Here is a 20776-nt window from a genome sequence, read left to right as displayed (position 1 = left end):
CAGCATCAAACGTTACCTTAGAAGGGGCGGAGTGGTTCAGAACTCAGTCACATTATTTAGCTGGGGACTGTAGGTAGCAGACCAAAATACTACAGCACATAACTGCAACAGCTGTGAATGTTCAGCCCTAATGACCGGTTCATTTAATCCTGAATAACACCTGCATGAGAAGACTGATACTTGGGACCCAAGCAAAAATTAAAAAAAAAAAAAAAATTCAAATTCACTCGAAAGGGCACCTGTACATGGAACTGGGAAAGCCATTATCATCAGCTACCTCAGGAGGGAGGGCATGGTAAGAGACAGTAACTCCACATTTATGTAACATGGGGAAGCTTTGAAAATTACCTCCTGTTAGATCAGATTGAAGTTATGTGACACCTGAGATGGAGTCAGCCTGAAAGCAGGCAAGCAAGCATTAGTGTCTTTTTTTTCCCCTTGGAGTTTAATACAAGCTACTTCATCTAAGATAATCAGGGTACTCACATTAAAGCCATTCACAAGACCTGATACAACATAAAATGTATTTCCACAAAGGTTTTCTGTAAATCATAATCCTACAGATTGCCCCCAAATTTCTAAGTATTTACTCTCCAGGAGAGCATGCTTCTGCCTGTGGACACATCAATTCCACGATTTGCAATGGAATGAACTTTAGAGAGGCAAGTGATCTATGCAACAAATGGGTCCAAAATATAAAGCTTTCACTTCTGAGCAGATTGCTCTTCCACTTCATTTACAAAGTTGAAAGCTTTCTACTGAAGAAAGCAACTTTACCCTGAGAGTCCTGTAACTACAATTGAACAGAATACATGGGTTCAGTATCTAGGAAAATGGTATAACCTTATGCTGAAGTGGCTGTTTTCTGTTTCTTTAGTTTTCTGTTTCTGTTTTCTGTTTCTTTAGTTTTCATTCATACTAAGACTAGCTCCAGAACCTTGTTTGGTTGGAAACCAGATATAGAGACACTCTGTCATGATCTTTTCAGTTAACAGATTTCTACATACTGAGTTTTTAGCACAGGCTAAAAAGATGGATAGAAGAAACAGCCACTAGAAGGAAGAGCTGCGATAAGTCCCCCGAGCCAGGGGGGAATGAGAATAAATGAGAACTACTACTTTTTTTTTTAAAAAATGATTATTTCCCATGGATACAAACTGACAGCTAGATACAAAATAATCTCAGCCTCGTTTTAATCCTCCCAGTTTAAGTGAACAATGACACCATACTCAAACAAAACTTTCTGTATCTGTTTCATTAGGATAGAATTCAAGTCAAAACACTTTCTTTCCTTTCATTGGAGACATTTTCAGCTTTTTTTTTTAATCAGATCAAGAGACATGTCATATAAACAGCAATCAGTAATCACTTAATACCTTTTTTAATACAATAAAGCAGCACCAATGTTTATTCTCACTGAAAGACAAAGCCTGAAAAAACCTTCAGTTTTATTGTACATTTTCTCTCCTATCCATCTTTAGAGGCATCTGGTCTACAATTCTCTGAATAAGCCACTATAAGTAAAAAAATACAACATAATTTGTCATTTTGCCTTTCCACCATGTAACTAAAATTGGGTCAAAGTTGCAACAAAGTTGGGACGATAATTTTTTTTTCCCCCGCCAGTAGACATTTTAATGATGAGGTTTTGCTGCTAGTGATAAGGAACACTGAAATGCAACAGAACTGCACATCACACACACATGTTCATGAATTGTGATGCCTCTGGAAATAACTATTACAGCTTCCAGAACAGTGCACCAAGTTAACCAGATCACCTTGTTCTGAAACTCAATTCTCTACCATTTCTGCCTAGCTCACACTTACACTTACTTGTTGTGTCTTAATGGATTCAATTTAATCCCTACCAGACCATGTATTACCACTTGGCAACTCAAATTAACCTGCTTTAGGTGGAGGTTCATTAATAGAAGTGTCCATACCTGGGAGACCTGCCCTTTTCCGGGCAGCTGTCTCTATTTTCCGCACCAGGTCCACATCCCATCGATGGGTGACAAAGCTAACCACAGCTCCAGGCATCTTGCTTCCGACCCGCCCAACACGCCCCACACGGTGTAGGTAATCTTGCAGGGTGTTTGGGAAGTCATAGTTGACCACGAGCTGCACGCTGCTAGTGTCCAGCCCCCGGGAGGCGAGGTCAGTGCAGACGAGGACAGACACATCTCCCTTCTGAAAGGAGGCAAAGATGCCAGCTCTGGCAGCTGCCAGCATCTGTCCCTGCAACCTCAGGTGCTTGATTTTGTGGTCATCCAGGATATAGCCCAGCCAGTTGACGGTGCTGGCGCTGTTGCAGAAGATGAGAACAGCCCCACTGGATGCTGAGCGCTCCTTGAGGAGCTGCAGCAGTTCAGGCAGCTTGTCCTGGCCTTTGAGACGCACAAACTTCTGTTGGACATGTGGAGGCAGGCGGTGCAAGCTCTGGGTGCTCAGATTGACAAAGCGGTCCACATCGACAAACCTTGCAAGCATCTGGCTCAGCCCCGCGGGGAAGGTGGCTCCCACCACCACGACCTGGGTCCTCTCCTCCCCGGGGCCGGCCGGCCCGGGGGCACCCGCGGCAAGCGGGGCGTGTGCCAGGACCTCCTCCAGCGGCGTGGCAAAGGACTCGTCGTCTATCAGCGCGTCCGCCTCGTCCAGCACCACCCAGCGCAGCCGCCCAAGGACCAGGAAGCGCCGCCGCAGCGCGGTCCGCAGCGCCCCTGGGGTGCCCAGCAGCACGGCGGCTCCCGGTGGCGGCGCCCGTAGCTGCCGCCTGAGCCCTCCCGCGGCGCCGCCGCCCGTCAGCCCGCGCACCAGCAGCCCCGCCGGGCGGCACAGCGCCGCGGCCACCGCGCCCACCTGCGCCACCAGCTCCCGCGACGGCAGCACCACCAACCCGCGGGGCGACGCCGACCGCGGCCCCGACCCCTCGGGCTTCTCCACGGCCGGCTCCGGATCGGAGGGGCGGGCCAGCAGCCGGTCGAGCAGCGGCAGCAGGTAGGCCAGCGTCTTGCCGCTGCCCGTCTCGGCGGCGCACAGGGCGCTACGACCGCGGCGCAGGGCGGGGATGGCGAGGCGCTGCACCGCCGTGGGGCTGCCGATCGAGAGATCCTGCAGGGCGGTCAGCAGGGCCGGCTGCAGCCCCATCTCCCCGAAGAGGGGGCCCTGACCCGCCTCGGTCTGCGGCGCCAGCAGCGCGGGGGCCGCCTCCCGGACGGCCTCCAGCTGAAAGTAGTCCCCACGCGCCTTCCTATGCTTCCAGCCTGCCGACACTAGCTGCGGCCGCTCCCAGCGCCCCACCGTCTGCCAGCGGGGCTGGCTCAGCTCCGGCCGCCGGCTCCGCAACAGCAGCTTACCGGGCCGCACCGCCACCATCTGTCTCTGTCCCTGTCCCTGCCCGCGCCGGCGGTCCCGCTCACCCCGCTGCAGGCGCAGCCGCAGCGCCCAGGGGATGCGCACCACATTCTCGGGGGGCTGCGCGCCCGCCGCCCGAGCCGCGGCCGCTCCACCGCGGCTCAGCGCCATTGCCGCCCCCACGTGATAGAGGCGGCGCGCTCTGATGACGTCACGAAGCAGCGCCCCCGCCCACCCCCCTCAGCCGGCGCCGCGCGAGACGGGTAAGCACGCGCGGCTGTAGCTCAGGCACCGGCCTCGTCCCGCCGCAGCCCCTCCGCGGGCGGCTGAGAGCTGGCAGGCTCGCCCCTCTCCTCGGGGCAGAGCCCATCCCCCAGCGTCAGGGCTCCGCGCAGCCGGCGCCGGGGTCGTGGCGGCCTGCGTTGAGTTTGTCAGACTGACCGCCTCAGCGCCCACGAGGAAAATCTTTACGCATTTACTGGTAGGGGGGTGGTGTTTGCTAACACCTTCACTCCGCCTCGTTTTCCTTGTTTTAGACAGTATCTCACCGGGAATGACGGTGAACACACCTCTGTGCTTCAGGGGAAAAAATATCCTGGCCCCCATGGTGCGTGTGGGAACGCTGCCGATGCGGCTCCTCGCGCTGGACTACGGCGCTGACATCGTGTACTGCGAGGTACGAGCGGGATGCCTGGGGACGCGGTTAGTGCCAGGAGAGTAAAGGAATGCGGGTGGATGGGGAATCCGGGGACGTGGTTGCAGAGAACTGAGTAGGGGAACAGACTTAGCTTACTGTAGGACTTTCCTTTTTCACATCCTTTCCATTAAAGAAATGGGGAGAGTGGCTCAGCAGAAGACTTGAAGCTGTCATTGAGTTACGGAAGACCCATGCTATAAGAGCGCTTAATTATTTCAATTAACATAGACAAAGCATTCACTATAACAGTTTATTGACATTTTACTGCAGTAGCCTACTTTTGTTTTTAGCATGGTAGATAGGTGTTTGAGCAAAATAACATCATCACACCATTGTTCTGTTCATAAAGAAGTGAAATTGCTTCTGACAGGTGCTTGGCGATACCAGGCAAAGCATTCGTAGGTAGGCCAATAGTCACGTACTAAAGAGGAAAACAACTCACCCAACTTGTGGAGGGGCTCTCTAGCTACGCAGTACTTCTTAGGAAGCAGCCTAAGTCCAAGAGCAGTTCACCTTTTGGTGGCTGGCACTTAAATTAACCCAGGGTGGGTCCACCCCTTCTGGTCACATGGAGAGCACAGGTGCCAACAATTTGCCTGTGCTCCCTAGGCCAGCCACAGCCTTCTCCAGGTGCTCAATCACCAGTTCAAATTGTGACCTAACAGTTCCCCTGTTATCTTTCTTAGTTTGAAACTTTGAGTGCAATGCTTCTCTTCATTTACTTTGTTCTACTTTTGATATCTTTAGGTAGTTATTATTATTTAATAAAACAGGTAACTGCCTACAGGTAGATGGTTTGTATACTTTTACTCATTAAGATTTTTTCCCCTGTTGTTCTCAGGAGCTGATTGACATAAAGATGATGCAGTGTAAGAGAGTTGTAAATGGTAAGCATGGCGTTTCTTTCGTCAATATCTGTAAGCATTCTTTTTTTATTTAAGAGAAAATAATTACTTTGCTGAAGTAATCTTACAGTGATCATAATGATGTGTAGGTACCTATAATCCCTCTAAACTGTTTATAGAAACTTCAAGTAAGCTTTTGACGTGCTATTCTTACACCTGTATGTTTCTGTACAGTTTCAGACTTTTATTTTTACTTCTTTAGACACTTCAGTTGTTCAGCCAGTGTCCCTTAGGGAAACCACAAATCTTTTTAGAGGACAGAGATAACCAATTAGTAACACTTTAGTATATATTTTTTTCCAGGATCTTAACACAAGGTTCTTCCCTACCTTTTACAGAACAGGGAAAAAAAAAAAAAGCCTCACAGTTGACTTAAGCTGTTGTAGGGATTCCATGAGTTTCCCGTTCAACTTTTTGACATAGCTTAAGTCACCAGGTGTGCAGGTGTAGGGGGCGGTGCTGGGCTCAGCTCACAGTCACCACCCCTGCATCCCCTCCTGCTGCCAAAACCTTGTTGTGTTAGACCAATACAGACCAATACAGGTCAAGAAACACATTCATTTGGACTTCAGTAGAGACAGCTTATGATCAAGAGTCTTTATAAATATTACCTGTTGTTAGCAGTCTAATATATATGCTTTTAAGTCTAGTGCAATAAGGAAGCAATGCATTTGATATCTTACTGTCCTTCTTTCCTTAACTTCAGGTCTGAGGCCTAGATTTGGCATAACATGATTTTCACAGGCAAGTTCTTAAAAGACATTCAGAAGTTTTACAACAGCTGAGTGAGATGAGAAACAGCTTTTTGTAGTGTCCCTGCCAAGGAATAGAGGTCAACCATAAGTCTACATTCCATTCTTGCCTTTCTGAAAACTATAGTGTTATGGTCATTCTGGCTTGTTCTAGTGCTGTTGCTCCCCCAACAAACAAATTGGAGGATAGTTAAGGAGTACTAAGTAATGGAGTCTGCAATGTGCAATAAATGTACTGCAAGGACTTAGGGAAGATAGGGTGTCATTAGTTTTACTGTTCATGGAAGTTTTGTTTGATAGCATTTTGTTTTTATGCAAATTGTATAGCCGTATGACTTCCTTTAAGATTACATTTGTATGTTACTTTTGTCTGTTTTATGTTTCTCACTTCATATAGAAGTACTTGAAACAGTAGACTTTGTTGCACCAAATGAAAGAGTTGTTTTCAGAACTTGTGAAAGGGAAAGGCACCGTGTCATCTTTCAAATGGTAAGAAAGCAAAAGCAGGTACTCTCCTAAACAAGGTAGTGCTAGTGACAATCATAATCTAAGTCCAAGAGAACTCTGTATGTCGCAGACTATTTATTCTTTGATGCTTCAGATGAAGATTAAATTTTGCACAAAATTTGTTGCAGAATTTTTAAACTGTTGGTACACATGCAGTTAACATGCTGTGTAAGTTTTCTACGCAAGTGTTTTCAGAAAAGGTGATTAAGGTGAATCCTGTGCTCTCTGAAGTCATCTTGTTTTTGTAATCAGTATCTTTATTGTATTTCCAAACATATACTCACCAGCAATAAATTACAGCGATGCTTAATCATATGCTTTAGTCTTTCACTGTGAGCAGCCTCACTGGAAAGACTAAAATAAATGATATTGTTTAATCTGGCTAAGAGAGTATTAGGATGTGCATTAATGTTGCTTAAATTGATAGAGGAGGGTGCCTGCACGAGACAATGAAAAAGACATTTTTCAGTGGTAATGATAGCTGTGGAATAAGGTGTGTGTAGAGGCTATTGGATCGCTCGTGATAGAAATTCTTAAGAATAGGATGAATATCTAACTGTGATAGGCTGAGAACATTTGATACTGTTGTAGGTTAGGAGGGAGGACTGATCTCTCAGAATTTCTTTTTGCATCACTTTTTGTCATTCACTGGATGACATGCTTAAGCTAAATGGTTTTGCTATCTGCTGTGCTGTGAGAGGGTCTATTTTACATTATATTAAATATTTAGAGCAAATATAGTTTTACACATGTGGAAGTGAACTTTTTTATTTACTTGATACAATTCTGTAATTGTATACTCTTATTTTATCACAGGGTTCAGCAGATGCTGAAAGAGCCTTGGCAGTAGCTAAGCTTGTGTAAGTCATTTACTTGCACCCCATTCCCACTCTGGCTTTGTAGTTTTGTTGTTGGTAGTGGTGGTTGTGGCTTGTTTTTTTTTTTATTATTTTTTATTTTAGAGAATTGTTCTAGAATACAAATTGTAGTGATTGAAAGGATTAAGGTAGGTCTTGACAGGACCCTTGATAGGTTCAAGAGAAGCTTTTTTTTTAGGAGCTGAACAGTATAGGGTAGTTCTGATTTACATCTCAGTGATCAACAGTATAACAGTGTAGACTGCAACTTCTATTCAAAACAATTCATACTTAAAATAGCAGCTGCATAATTTCTATATGGGCATTGAATGGCACTTTTCTAGTGCAGTGGGTGTGTCCTTGATCTTTCCAGTATGGGATTTTGTGGATATTACACGCTTGCTAATAAGACCAATATGGCTGAAAGTGACTCCTATTTTTTGTGGTTTGAAACCCTCGGTAAAATATTGTGCAGAAATGAAAAGTGCATCTCAAACATTTCAAAAGGTGTTTTTAAGTCTCCATTTCAATTAGATGGATCTTCTGTAAGACTTTCTTTGTTGACGCTGGTGAATTTGATGGTGGATGTGATTATTACCACTTAATTCTAGATGAACGCATTTAAGATGAGTATTTGCAGCTTCTGCCCACTGCTCATTGAAAAACGTAGACAGACTGGTTTTCAGACTACTGTTTAAGTAGATATATAACTTTTATATGAGTGAGAAGCTGAAAATTCAGAAGTTTGAATAAAAACTTAAATTTACATTTAAGCCTTATAATGATGAAACAAGCTTCCTGGCAAGGTATCTGTTTCCTAATTCTTGTTCTAATATGCTGAAATACATTGTTTCTCCTCTTTCAGAGAAAGTGATGTAGCTGGTATTGATATCAATATGGGCTGTCCAAAAGAATATTCTACTAAGGCAAGTGGATTTTAATTATTCTTAAATCTTTTCCTTGTTGATACCTTTTATAGAAAAGGCTTTCAGTTCAGAAGACTCAAAGCTTCTTTCTAGGGAATAAGCCTGGCTGTTATGTGTAAAATTTGTCTTCTAGTCTTTGTATTACTGGCATTTTTAGTATTTGGAACTGTCATATGGAACTATAATGCTTTGTCCTTTAAGCAGGGAAGACAGTATAGTCACATAGTTAATGCTTTCTCTTCCTAATTCTGTGCTATCCCTTCTTTCCATCTGGAAGCTTTTTACTGTCCTTTTACTAAGGCAAAAAGGCAAATGAGGGCTTGAAATCTTCCCTACTTCCTAATATCATTCTAAGCTTTTATAGAACTTACATATTTTCTACTGTTAAACCAAGCTGCATGCGGACCAAGTAAACCATTCTTTCCATCCCTGAAATAGAACTCTGTGCTAGTTTATTGTATCTGGCGCTCAAATAGACATAGCCAATTGAAATGAGATATCTGGTTGTTAAATGCAATGTTGTTAAAATGAGGAATAGTAAAGGCCAAACCTGATGCTGCCAAATATGCCCATACCTTGGGCATGATGCCATGACGTTGTACAGATCTCTCATTCTCCTTTTTCAGTTTTTAAGCCAAGGGGAAAAAATATTTTGTCTAAATGAGTTGTATTTTCCAGTAATGGAGTATGTTTCTTGATTAAACTACTTGAATAGGGAAGGGGTTTATTCTAGGCCTTAAAGAGATGGAGAGACTACATAAAGTTTTGGAACAGAAGAACCAAAGAGCCCTAATGATTGTGAATAGAGTGTCTAAGAGATGACTGATGGATTTTTCCATCACGAAGAATGCTTTTTCCTTTGCAGCCTGTCATGAGCATAAGGACAGTGTAAGACGTCTGTCAGGTATCTAGTACTTTTACTGAAGTAGTTCGTAGTGTTCCAGCATCTAACAGCTATCTAACGATAGTCGATGTTGAGTGTCCCAGGAAATGGTACAAGAAAGTCACAAGATTAATCAATTTACAGGGAGATTTTCTCTTCTGTTACTTTTCGTTTTGAATATTGGCTTGTAGTCTGAAGAAAAAAAAATTTTGTTCTTCTACTATTTAATTTCTGAGATATTTTTTCCTATGTAGATTTCTTGGCTAATTCCCGTTTTAGTCTCATTAACTTTTTTCTTGTTTTAATGATAATGTCTGAAAATGACATAGGGGGTAATGGTAAAAATAAGTATTTTATGTTCTTTAAAACTCAAATTTGAATTTCACCTTGTTCTGGAGCCTTTTTCTTTATGTATTTAGATTCTGTTATTTCTGAACTTTGCTTATATTTTACCAAATGGCTTTTGAGATAAAATGGTAATACCAAGGAACTGTAGTCATGTTGAGAACATGGCATTAAAATGATAATGTCTGGTAGTATTTCCATTACTGTTTTATTTAGCCCTTATTGTTTTCTTTTGTATTAAAACTAATTGCATGAAAGATGATTTTATTCTTCCACAAAATCATAATTTAGAACAAAACACCCATCCTTTATTAGGGTGAAAGATCAAAAGTTTATATGCTGTTGAATAGTTACTTTCCGCCAGTAATATTGGATCAAAAGAAGTTCATACAGTTTTTAACTTGTTATATCTGCCTATTGGCCTCTACATTTATGCATGCAGGTGAGATGGCAGTGAAAATATTGAATTACTAAAGTGTTCATGATGTGTTTAATACAGCCACTTAGAAAAGCAGGTTAACAAAAACTAAGTTTACAGTGTGTAGGCAGAAGTTACTGACACCACAACTCTGCAAGCATGATGTGTAATGCTCAAACAATATATCCAGAGTGCTCTGCTGTCACTTGATGAGTAGGGACTAGATGATTACAATTGCTAAAAATGGCTTTTTGAAATCCCGTTTTCTCCGTAATGTGATGGGAGCAAGTTGGTGCCCTGAATTACTGCTTCATTATTCTGATGCTATTCCAGGAAGTGTGTTTCCGCAAGCTATTCACTTAACACTCCTGCATTTCAGATTTCTCCATTTTCTACTTTCTTTGTTTAATAGACACCACAGTATTTTTGCTATGGTCTGCTATTAGGTGAAATAATAGAGTTGAAAAATGTTTGTGTTTTTCATGTTCCTAGTGTCACAGTTTCTATGTATTTTCTCAGGGAGGTATGGGGGCAGCACTTCTCTCTGATCCTGACAAAATAGAGTCTGTAAGTATTATCAGTGCTTCTCATACAAGCACTGGAACTTGTATCTATCAGATAAAATGATATACCCAATTAGTGATCGTGTATGTTCCTTAAGTATGTAAGATTCTTTATAGAGGTAAAATAACCAAATGTTAAACTGTTCTAATTTAATTGCATCTTGAGGTAAGGAGTGTTTTGTTCACGTCACTTCTGTAATCGCATTTTCTGTCTTTTTTCCCCCCTCCAGATACTGACTACTCTTGTTAAAGGAATTTGTAAGCCAGTAACCTGCAAAATCCGCATTTTGCCCTCAGTAAGAACATGAATTGTTATGCTTAAGTGCTTTATTTTAGTTTAATTCTGTGATTTAAAATCAGTTCTAGTATATGGAATTCTAATAAATTGATATTTTAGTCCTGCTATTGTGAAATAGCATTTGGAATTATAATTTGTATGGAGTGCCAAACTTTTCTCCTGTAATTCAAGAACTCAAGAAAGTACCAAACAATAGATGTTTACACATGGTCTTATTCTACTGAATTCTGAAAGTGGATGTTTCTATAATCACATATTTTAGTCTTGTTTATTGTAACCTACTGAGTTAATCTCAAAGGTTTTGCTGATGGTAAGCACTGACTGAAAAATAAAAAGGAAAAATGTACAGTTATTGTAGAAGGTTGCTACATATGGAATTGACTGAGAGTAACACATGTATGTAGGCACAGTGTGACAGCCTCTGAATGCAGAGATAGTCTGCATGAGGTTTAAATGAAAGGTGAAGCCAAAGTGCTAGTGTTACTTCTCCAACTTCCAACATTTATATTAACAATGAAGATTTCACTAATAAAATTGTATTTACAGGTGTAATTGCTTGTGCTCTAGAAACTACTCACATTCTGTGCAGCAAGGAGCTTTGTACTACTTGACTCCTGATTAAATGTATGTGCAAAGGCAGTGATAATTACAAATGATACCTGAATTTAAAAGGCTGCAGAAATTGTTTTTAGAAATTGTTTGATAGATTGAGCACTAAAATTGCTAACTTATATCAGGAGGTTCATTATCTTCCCCAGAAGCTAAATCTCCATCACAAATTTAGAATTACTTCTTTAAAGATTGATTTTACCCAAGAATCTTTCATTTCAAGAAAATTGTGATAGGAGTAATTTCTAGTAGAACGGTTGCATTTTATATTGCCAGGGTCTTTTCTAAAATGTAACTACTTTGAAATATACATATTTTCACTATATTAAATCTCCAGGAGATAATGTGCCTTCTCTTCTAATGAGTGATTATTTTGAAAATCTGTGTTTGATTATGTGTTCTGTTGCTGTGATTGCAAATGAACTGGATAGATATGTCTGTAGGTGGTTGAATTGTAACTGAGCTAGCTATTGTTCAAAAGTCATTTGCATATGCACTTAAAGTGATTATACAAACAAATGAAGTCTCTGTGAAAAGAATCACTACTCTCTGCAAGGTCATTTTGTTTTAGAAGTGCTGTCTAATATTAAACAAAAAGGCTGGCACTTCTCCTTTCCATTTCTAGAACTATCTTAGAGCCTCTTCCTATCTTTTTTTAAGCTGATTTTGCATAGTATGTCCTCTGTCAGAACAGCTGGTGGGCTTCTGTCTCTATGTTCATGCCACCCAGTAGGTGTTGCATTTTACGGCTCACCACAGAATACCACAGCCTTTGGAGATTGCCTTCCAGGTTTTGAAAAGAAAATTGGCTTTTTTTTTAAATTCTTCATGTCCCCAGAGCTGCAGAGCTATATCAGGCCGGCTAGTCTAGCAGCATACCAAATTTCTTTCTGCCTCTTAGCAGCATCTTACCTCTTTAAATATATACTGGGAGCTTTCTCTTCTTCACTGCATCAATGATTCACTGGTCAAGTATGAATGCCATTTGTATTTTTTTTAGTTACTAGTTAACTCTAAGACATATCTGAGAGGAATATTTATGAACAAGATTGCATTTTAGATTTATTTCAGAAGGCATTCTCTTAATCATCCATCTAAGGGGCATTTTAATCACAATTTACAGAGTAATGGTTAAAGAGAACTTGCTGATTTAGAGTTTGGTATTTCAAATGACAGCCTAAAAGCCTGTTGGAAAGTACTCTTTTAGTACAATACTGTGTTATCTGGCTCTAGAAAGTTTGCAATCCAGGGTTTTGAGGGACTATTGAAAATGGATTCTTTTTCTTTTGATGAAGTATATATTAAATAGGTATACACTTTGAGAGTTGCTGTTGAATTACAGGAATCATGTCTCTTACTGAAAGAAAAGAATTCTGGCGTTTGTTTTGTATCTTTGAACTAAGGTCATGTCATTCTCTCCTACCACTCAGGTTGAGGATACTGTGAATTTGGTAAAGAGAATAGAAAAAACTGGTATTGCTGCCATTGCAGTCCATGGAAGGTAAATCTGTTCCAGGCAAGAGTTTTACATCTTTACTACGGTTTGCTGGCAAATGTCACACAGTGAGATATGATTAGAATATGCTCTGTATATAATACGTAGTTCTTATTTCAACAACTAGCTAAATGAGTATTTTTAAAAATCAAGCTAGTCATTAGGGAAATTGTCGTTTTGGTGCTATTGAACTATTTATGGATATCTTTCTAGAAATTTAGGTTCAATAAAAAAACAAATAAAACTATTGTGTCTGAAAATCCCTGCTTATCTGAATATGGAATTACAGTAGCAATAATTTTAAATGTATTTAATTCAAGATATGTTCACATTTTTAAAAAAATCAAATACATAAACAAAATGAGCAAAAATAAATATTTAAAATTAATGTTTTAATCAGTTCTTCTGTGATCTGAATACAAAATTTTGAATATATTCCAAATTCCTTAGGAAGTTTTTGGTCTTTTTTCTTTGTTGGAAAGGAAGAAGGAGGAGAGGCCTCAGCACCCTGTCCACTGTGATGTGATCAAAGCCATATCTGAAGCAGTCTCCATTCCAGTAATAGCAAAGTAGGTTGGAGTAATCAGCTGGTTATTGCAATATACCTGTACCTAGCCTGAGATATACTAGTGCACAAGAAAGAGTATTCTTCATGTGGGGGCAAATACATACATTACAGAGTGGGTAATAATTACAAAGTGTGATTTTTTTTATTTTTTTTTATGGGCCCTATCCATTAAGGATTGTGTGAAAGTACACAGTTTGTTTGAAACGCAAACTGTCTTCATTCTCTAAAAATCTTGTTAAAGAGAAAATGTGCAGATAATGAAAAAAAAATTTCATCAATGTTTCAATGATCTGTTGCTAACATAACTCAGACTTATTTTTCCTCTTAGCTTTGAGACAATATCCTGAGCACAGTGCCATCATTAATAATATAATGTCAAATTTGAAAATACAAGGCTGTGTTAAAGTTTATCGAAGAGCAAAGAAAACTTTCTGGATCATAATAGTGATGTTCATTTGTAGTGGAGGATCTCACGACTTCATCAAAGAATATACAGACATTGAGACCTTCCAGAAAGCAACAGCTGCCTCATCTGTAATGGTAGCTCGTGCTGCCATGTGGAACCCATCTATCTTCAGAAAAGAAGGTCCTTTCCCCTTGAAAGAAGTCATGCAAGATTACATCAAATATGTATGTATTTTTTGGAAGATTTTCCTTGTCATTAACATTGTTTAGAATTTAGTCCAAATCTTACTACAGTATCTTAATTCCTGTTACTTTCAGAGACCTAGACTCTTGATATTTTAACATACTGCGTATAGTGTGAGTCTTGCACGTAAACCACTGCTGCTTCTGTTTTATCGTGTTCAGCAAATAATTTACAGAAAATAAATTTTCCCAATGATTATTTTCTTACATGCTGTTCCTTCAGCCCTGGTTTCTTTGCAACATTTGTGAGGCTTACAAGGTTATCCAAAAACATCTAGGAATTTGAAAAGCCAACGATAAATAGGGTGACTTGCTTGATGTTATTAGTGCAATTAATGTTGAACAGAAAAGTGAAGGAATATTGACTACTTGGTTGCTGTTAGCTTCACTTTTAGAAGTTAATTGCTTATCACAAATACTGTCAAGAATTTTTAGCAGCCAGGAAACCGTGATTTTGAAATTTATCAAGGGACATGAAGATTAGGTAATAAAATTGTCTTTGGTATGTTTTAATATACTTTGTCTTTCTCAGGCAGTGAGATATGATAATCACTATACCAACACAAAATATTGTTTGTGTCAGATGTTAAGAGAACAGCTGGAAACTGCTCAGGGTAAGAAGCTTCATGCTGCACAGTCCACGCAGGAAATCTGGTAAGCATGAGCTTCAGAAACAGGAATTGTGTTCTCTATCAGACTTGCAAACCAGTTCTGTCTGTAGCACTGCCTGGCACTTCAGACATTCAGAAGTTGGAAAAAAATGTTTGCTTGCTGAGGTGTGCAATACAGTAACCATTTCCAAGTTTCCTCCATGCTCAGGAGTTTAAAGTTTTAACCCTGAAGATGTCTATATAGTCATCAGCTAATTTGAGAGGTGCTTCACTGAGTGACAGGTATTTGTCCAATATTTGCATTAACTAATTCTATTAAAAAAAAAGTGTTAGTATTAAGTAGAGGTAGTTCGGATGCTGATAGTTTGGAGGTTGTCATCTTTCAGAGCTGTGGGTTGGGTTTTTTTTGTTCTTTTTTTTTTTTTTTAAAGAAAAAGCTTTCCATCTGCCTGTGGGTTTTAATGTTCCTAGGATTTTTACAACAAGATGCTTGTTTTAAATGAGCACTTAGAGATGAACTCAAAACAATGTATGAAGGTAGTCTTTATGATGCTTGCATGCATTTCTGTTCTGCTGCTTTTCATATCTGAAATATCTGAACAGTGTTTATGACAACTTTTTTGGAGGAGATTACAGCCTTTCAGTAGGCAGACGATTGGATGAGGGAAAACATTTTAAAACTAAAAGATGGGAGATTTGGATTGGTTGTTTGGAGGAAATTTTCTTCTTGGAGGATGGTGAGGCACTGGCACAGGTTGCCCAGAGAAGTTGTGGGTGCCCCATCCCTGGAGACATTCAAGGCCAGGTCAGATGGGGCTTAGGGCAGCTTGAGCTGGTGGGTAGCAACCCTGCCCATGGCAGGGGGTTGGAACTAGATGATCTTTAAGGTCCCTTCCAACCCATGCCGTTCTATGATTCTATGAAATACAGTAGCTTTACTGAGTCTCTTTATCCCAGACCTCTAAAATGATGTGAGTGAAGCTTTTGGAAGGAGATAACTTCAGTTTGCAGTCTGAAACAGTTTATTTTACTTGTATGAAAATGAAAGAAATATCGAAAACTTGAAATATTCTGCAAATGGAATTACTGTTTTCTAGCAACACCTCAACAACATTCTGTTCGTGTTCAAAATGAATGCAAGTGCTCACAATTCTTGTCTATTCACTGTGATTTACCAACATTTTCTCTCTGTAAACAGCACTACCCACAATTATTCTGTTACAATAGCCATAAAGGAATTTGTATTTTATGTATAAAAGGAGCCAGACTCCATTAATCGTAAAGGAGCAGTGGAACTTGTAAACAATGCTTACATTTTGCAAGTTAGTTTCATTTCTGCAATTTAAGTAGTTGAACAGCTTTTAGTGTAGTAACTTGCTCTTTTTTGTGTATAGTTTTCTAATTTGTTTAGAAGATCTGCAGTGTAGACTGAAATTGAAACAATCTTTTACAACTTCAAATAAATCATAGCCAAATGGATGATGGCGTTCTCTAGTGAATTAATAGTAAGGTGTATTATGCAAAGAAAACAAACTGTCAAGTAAGAGTCAAGCCTTTAAACAGGCCATTAGAAGAGGTACAGTGTATGCACATCAGCACTGGACGGAGGTCTGGGGTAAAATTATGGTGTTTATGTACTGTATCTAGTGATTCCTTAGGGCCTTCCATAATTGAACACAGCAGGTTTTGTACATGTGATGCAATAACAGTTGGAAAGTTGGCTTAAGCAATGTGCGTGCATAAGAGAGGTGCAGAAGAGAGAGCCTCTTAGAAATTAATTTTATCAGTTTTCATCAGCAAACTCAAAGCCTTCTAACGATTGTTCCAAATTGGCTGTCTAATATCCAGATAAAGGAATAACTTAGAGTTATGTAAGATGAGCCGATACGTAGTCAGACAAAAATGTTAATACTGCTGCCTTGTGGTGATGATGGTATGTTACAGCCATTTGAGATTTTAACCTCAGTACTGAGTGCAAGACAAAGGCTGCTGCGTTTCAGACAAAAGAACTTATGTAACAATACATAATGAGTTGCCTTCTCTTAGAAATGTCACTCAGAATTATTTAGCTTCAGCGTTTTCCACTTACTGCATTGGAGATAGTGTTGTGGCTGGAATGCAGTTGATTGTTGAACAGCCTCATACCAGTGACTACTCTGATCACATTCAGCAAATAAGTTTTCCAGTGCTACAGGCTTTATTGTTATGTACAGAAAATGATTAGTCTCAACATTTCAGAGTAGATGCAGCGGAAGGATCTGGAATTTAAAATAATTTGAGGCAATTGCCATTGACCCAAATCTTAGTTTCCTCCTGTGTATTGGAGCTTGCAGATAATACTCAAATTGAGCTAACAGCTTGAATGAACATTGCAAGATGAGTATTTCTGATTGATTCTGCCAGGAGTTTCATATTGCAAATTAAACATATAGTGCTGGAAATAAGAACATTTTTTTCCTGCTTGCATTATAAGTGTGTCGGATGAGAAGTGATGGAGAAACAATATAATGTCACTGTGTAGAATATAGCTGTACTTTCATGTGATTCTCCATACATATATACTCTATTTCAAAACAATTGCTTTCTATACTTATTTTATCATAATGAGTTACAAAAATGCATGATCTGATCTCTAACACAAAGAAATTCCATTTGAATAGTGAAGCCTTTGAAATGTCTGACTTCTACAAAGAAACAACAGCTATTTTTGAAGCTAAGAAAACATCTTTGGAAGCTAAGAAGCAAGATGAAGATGACCAGATGGAAGATCCAGATGTAATAAAAATGGCTGTTAGATTTGACAAGTAAGCATACATATTTATTTTATTTCACTGGCTTGCATTTGTAAAATGAATTTAACAATGCTTTATAGTTTCTAGAGAATAACGATTTGCATAGCAGCATGTACAGACTGAATTTTTATGAAGCAATTTGTGCACATAATTAAGTAATCACTAGCATCACTCTTCTTCCTGTGCTATTTCGATGTTACGAGATGTTCTTTAGTTCCAGGCATCCTGAGACTCAGTTAATTTATTGAAAATGCTTAGCAATTAAAAAAAATCAAGCATCTATACATAAACAAATGTGAATGTACAAAAGTATAGAGTTTTTGGACATGTTACTTAGACTGTCTAATAAGGAAGTGGCATTTTTCTCATAATTTGAGCTGTAAAAGTAAACCACAAAGAATAACGGGTAGAAGTGATATAACGAGCAGCACTTCTTTTGTTGAGATATTGACCTGATTTAAAGTAGGTCTGTTTATTAAGTAAACTCTAAGCACAGTTATTGACCACAAATGTTTTTGTCTAGGCGAGAATATCCACCACAGATTACTCCAAAAATGTATCTTCTGGAATGGTGTAGGAAAGAAAAGCATCCTCAGCCTGTTTATGAAACTGTGAGTCAATCAAAAAACCTTTTCAAACCTCTTCCTCTTGTAAAGTTGCTATTCTGAAACTCAGTGTAGTGAGAAATTCAGCTTCCCAGTGCAGTATTGCTCTTAAGTAAGATGGTTCAGAAATGATTTTATATATATATCTGTATGTATATGAAAATGGCAGCTTATTTTATTATGTAAAAGTAAGGAGATAGAGGTGAAATTACAGGTCACTACACATAAGTCCATGACTGAGTTTCTTTAACTTCTGTGAAGTTAGAGTTTGGTTTCAGAATGTTTTCTTCTGTTGCTGGACGGTGTTAAAAGCAGGAACTAAACTGGCCAGGAGCAACTGCTCGTTTGAATTGAGGTCACAACTTATTGTTGTGGGTTCTTTCTTGTAATCCAAAAGCGTTTGTAGTTTAGACAAATCTTTTTTTAATCTTGATTATGCAAGGTTAAAGCTTTACTCTGAAGTACAGTAATTTTAAAGGTATTACTTAATGGGGTGTAAAGACAAGAATAATAAGTAACCTTGACAATCTTTGCTGTATAATTTGACTGTTTTTGACAGTCAAAATACCTTTTAATTCTTTCTTCTCTCCAGGTTCAAAGACCACTAGATAGACTTTTCTGTTCAGTAGTAACAGTAGCTGACCAAAAATACAGATCAACTTTGTGGTAAGTTATCCTTAATGCTTTTGTAGCTGTATTGTAATTGTTTCTGAAGCCTTGCTTAAAAGTTTACTCATGTGACTTAAAAAAAAAAAAATCAGCTAAAAGATAACCTCCTAAAGCTACCTCTGGGAGGGAGAAAGGATTAAAAACTTCTGAGAATTGAATGTGACAAGAGAGACTAAGTTAGAGTGAACTATTACTCTATATCTTAATTCACCAAATACGGTCCACAGTTTTAGTGGAAGGGGAGCACATAGGTGACCCTGTTCAGCTGTGCCTGCAAAGAGTCCGGTAACGGAGCAAGGGAGACAGAGGAGACATTTGGAGGAGGTAATGTCTTCAGCCACTACAGCAGATCTCAATACCAAGTCAGGATTAGGTGTCTGTGTACAGTGAAGTAGAAGACAGAGTTCAGTGGCTACTTAGACTTCACAGTTGATCAGCAGTTACATCCAGTGCTGCTCTAAAGTTTCATGACAATATTTTATATTATCATCTATTAATACTGGAATTGGCTTTAGGCATTTGCACGTAAGTTGAACCTGATATAACTGCAGAGTTAAACCTCAGCATCGAAGACTTTAAAGAGGATAAATGCAGACAACGGTTACTGGTGTTTCTGGGATTACTGTTCAAAGATTTCAGGAAGCAAAGCTCAGCTGGTGTGAAATTTTGGGAAGAAAACATTTTCAAATATTGAATTTCACAAACGTTTAATCTGAAATCCCTCTTGGAATTGACAGAATTTTTATTATTATGGAACAGTTCCTGCTTGTGTCAGCGTCAGTGAACTTGTACACCTACCAGAGATGATATTTGGGTCTGAGTGTCTTTACAGAAAGTGATAATTCAAAACTCAGTTAGTTTTGTTTATCGATCATATTTGTAAAAGTCAGCTTATCTGAGGAGTGCATCTGCTTGGGCCAAACTTCTTTGAAATGAAGAGTTTGAGATGCAGCTGTTCCTATCAGCAGAGACAGATCAACATTGACACCTAGGAAGATTCAAATCACTTCTGGAACTGCTCTGTTTTTTCTTCTGCTGTGAACTGAGTACAGATGCTGTTTATTTCATGATGTTGCATCAGAGACAGGAAAGTAATTGTTTTGGCAGTGTAGAGACTTCGGTTTCTACTTTTACCTGTGTTCTGTCTGCTTGCTCTTCAGGGACAAGTCAAAGAAACTAGCAGAACAGGCTGCTGCTATTGTCTGTCTGAGAACACTGGGTGTCCCAGAGGGAAAGCTGTGTGAGGGAGAAAACCACCTGATTAACAAACGCAAGAGGGAAGACCAGGAGCGCTTGAATAACAGAGACCATGGAAAAGATCTTGCTGAGCCTTCCCATAAAAAAGCTAATTTTGCTGAAGAAAGTTCTGACGTGAATGTGCCTAAGATGCAACGATAGCATGGAGATCAGAGGTTTCATGCAACTTGATAGAAGCTAGAAATTAGCTCCTATTTATATATCTTGGTGTTCACCTTTCATCTGGATTCTCCGAGGTGGATAAATTCCCCAGCTGTGAAAAATGCCAGTAAGATGTTTACTGTTCACCACTCACTATCCCCATGGTGCCTTTCAGACAGCATAAATTAGCAATCTGATTTTAGAAAACATTGAGAATATTATCCCAAACAATAAATTTTTTTAATATCAGATATTCTCAAGGCTACTTTGTCACTGGTTTTATTACTTGCTTGTTTATTTTAAGAAATTTATTGTTTGCTGGTAAGAGTTACCTGAATACAGCAGCAGTAAGCAGATGGATTCATTGTGGAACTAATGTATGAAAATTTTAGTAGCTAAGTAGATGTGGGTTTGTCAAATGAGTTTCATGTATGACTTCAGGCTTTATTTACATCCATCATAATGACAAAAAGGATTTTGCAGAGAGGAGAACTTGAAAATTATAACACTGAACATGAAAATAACATTTCTTCTTGATTAACTTCTACATCTCACCCTCCAGAAATGTGACAACAGAATTAATCACACTTTCTGGGTCTTAGTTATTACACTTGTGTCTTTCCAATAAGGAATCAGAGCTGAGCCTGGTAGCTGTGAATAATTCGAACAAAGGAACTTTGAGCTGCTTTGTACTTTTGAGCTTGGAAATTCTAGTAATAAATGCCTACATGTGTATTACTAGCAATATGGGCATTAAAGTATGGCAGGCATGTTCAACCTGCAGCCCGCGGGCTCGTGCAGCCTGTCATGGCTTGCAGTGCAGCCACCCTCTGCTCTGCACCTTCGTGGTGGCATCCAGCACACCCATTGCTGAGC

At 39.5% G+C, this 20776-nt stretch overlaps 2 protein-coding genes across 6 annotated transcripts; one reads left to right on the top strand and one right to left on the bottom strand.

The window, feature by feature from the left end:
* DDX28 (DEAD-box helicase 28) lies at positions 423-3565 on the bottom strand. Its single transcript, XM_021408502.1, has one exon. It carries the CDS (start codon positions 3523-3525, stop codon positions 1900-1902), a length of 1626 nt encoding a protein of 541 aa, XP_021264177.1. The 5' UTR covers positions 3526-3565; the 3' UTR covers positions 423-1899.
* DUS2 (dihydrouridine synthase 2) lies at positions 2890-20151 on the top strand. 5 transcript variants are annotated; one of them, XM_021408504.1, is made up of 16 exons: positions 2890-2997; positions 3891-4030; positions 4893-4938; positions 6106-6197; positions 7032-7075; positions 7938-7998; positions 10164-10211; positions 10438-10503; positions 12545-12615; positions 13092-13178; positions 13639-13807; positions 14358-14479; positions 17097-17240; positions 17752-17839; positions 18426-18499; positions 19663-20151. In XM_021408504.1, the coding sequence occupies exons 2-16, from the start codon at positions 3908-3910 to the stop codon at positions 19898-19900; spliced, it is 1473 nt and encodes a 490-aa protein (XP_021264179.1). In that variant the 5' UTR covers positions 2890-2997; positions 3891-3907; the 3' UTR covers positions 19901-20151. The 5 variants fall into 5 exon arrangements, with proteins under 5 accessions (XP_021264179.1, XP_021264178.1, XP_021264180.1 ...); XM_021408503.1 differs by lacking the exon at positions 2890-2997 and adding an exon at positions 3530-3617; XM_021408505.1 differs by lacking the exon at positions 2890-2997 and adding an exon at positions 3596-3617 and having other exon boundaries at positions 3895-4030.

Source organism: Numida meleagris, chromosome 10 (assembly GCF_002078875.1).
Source record: "Numida meleagris isolate 19003 breed g44 Domestic line chromosome 10, NumMel1.0, whole genome shotgun sequence".
Taxonomy (NCBI): Eukaryota; Metazoa; Chordata; class Aves; order Galliformes; family Numididae; genus Numida; species Numida meleagris.
This window is presented reverse-complemented; position numbering and strand designations above follow the sequence as displayed.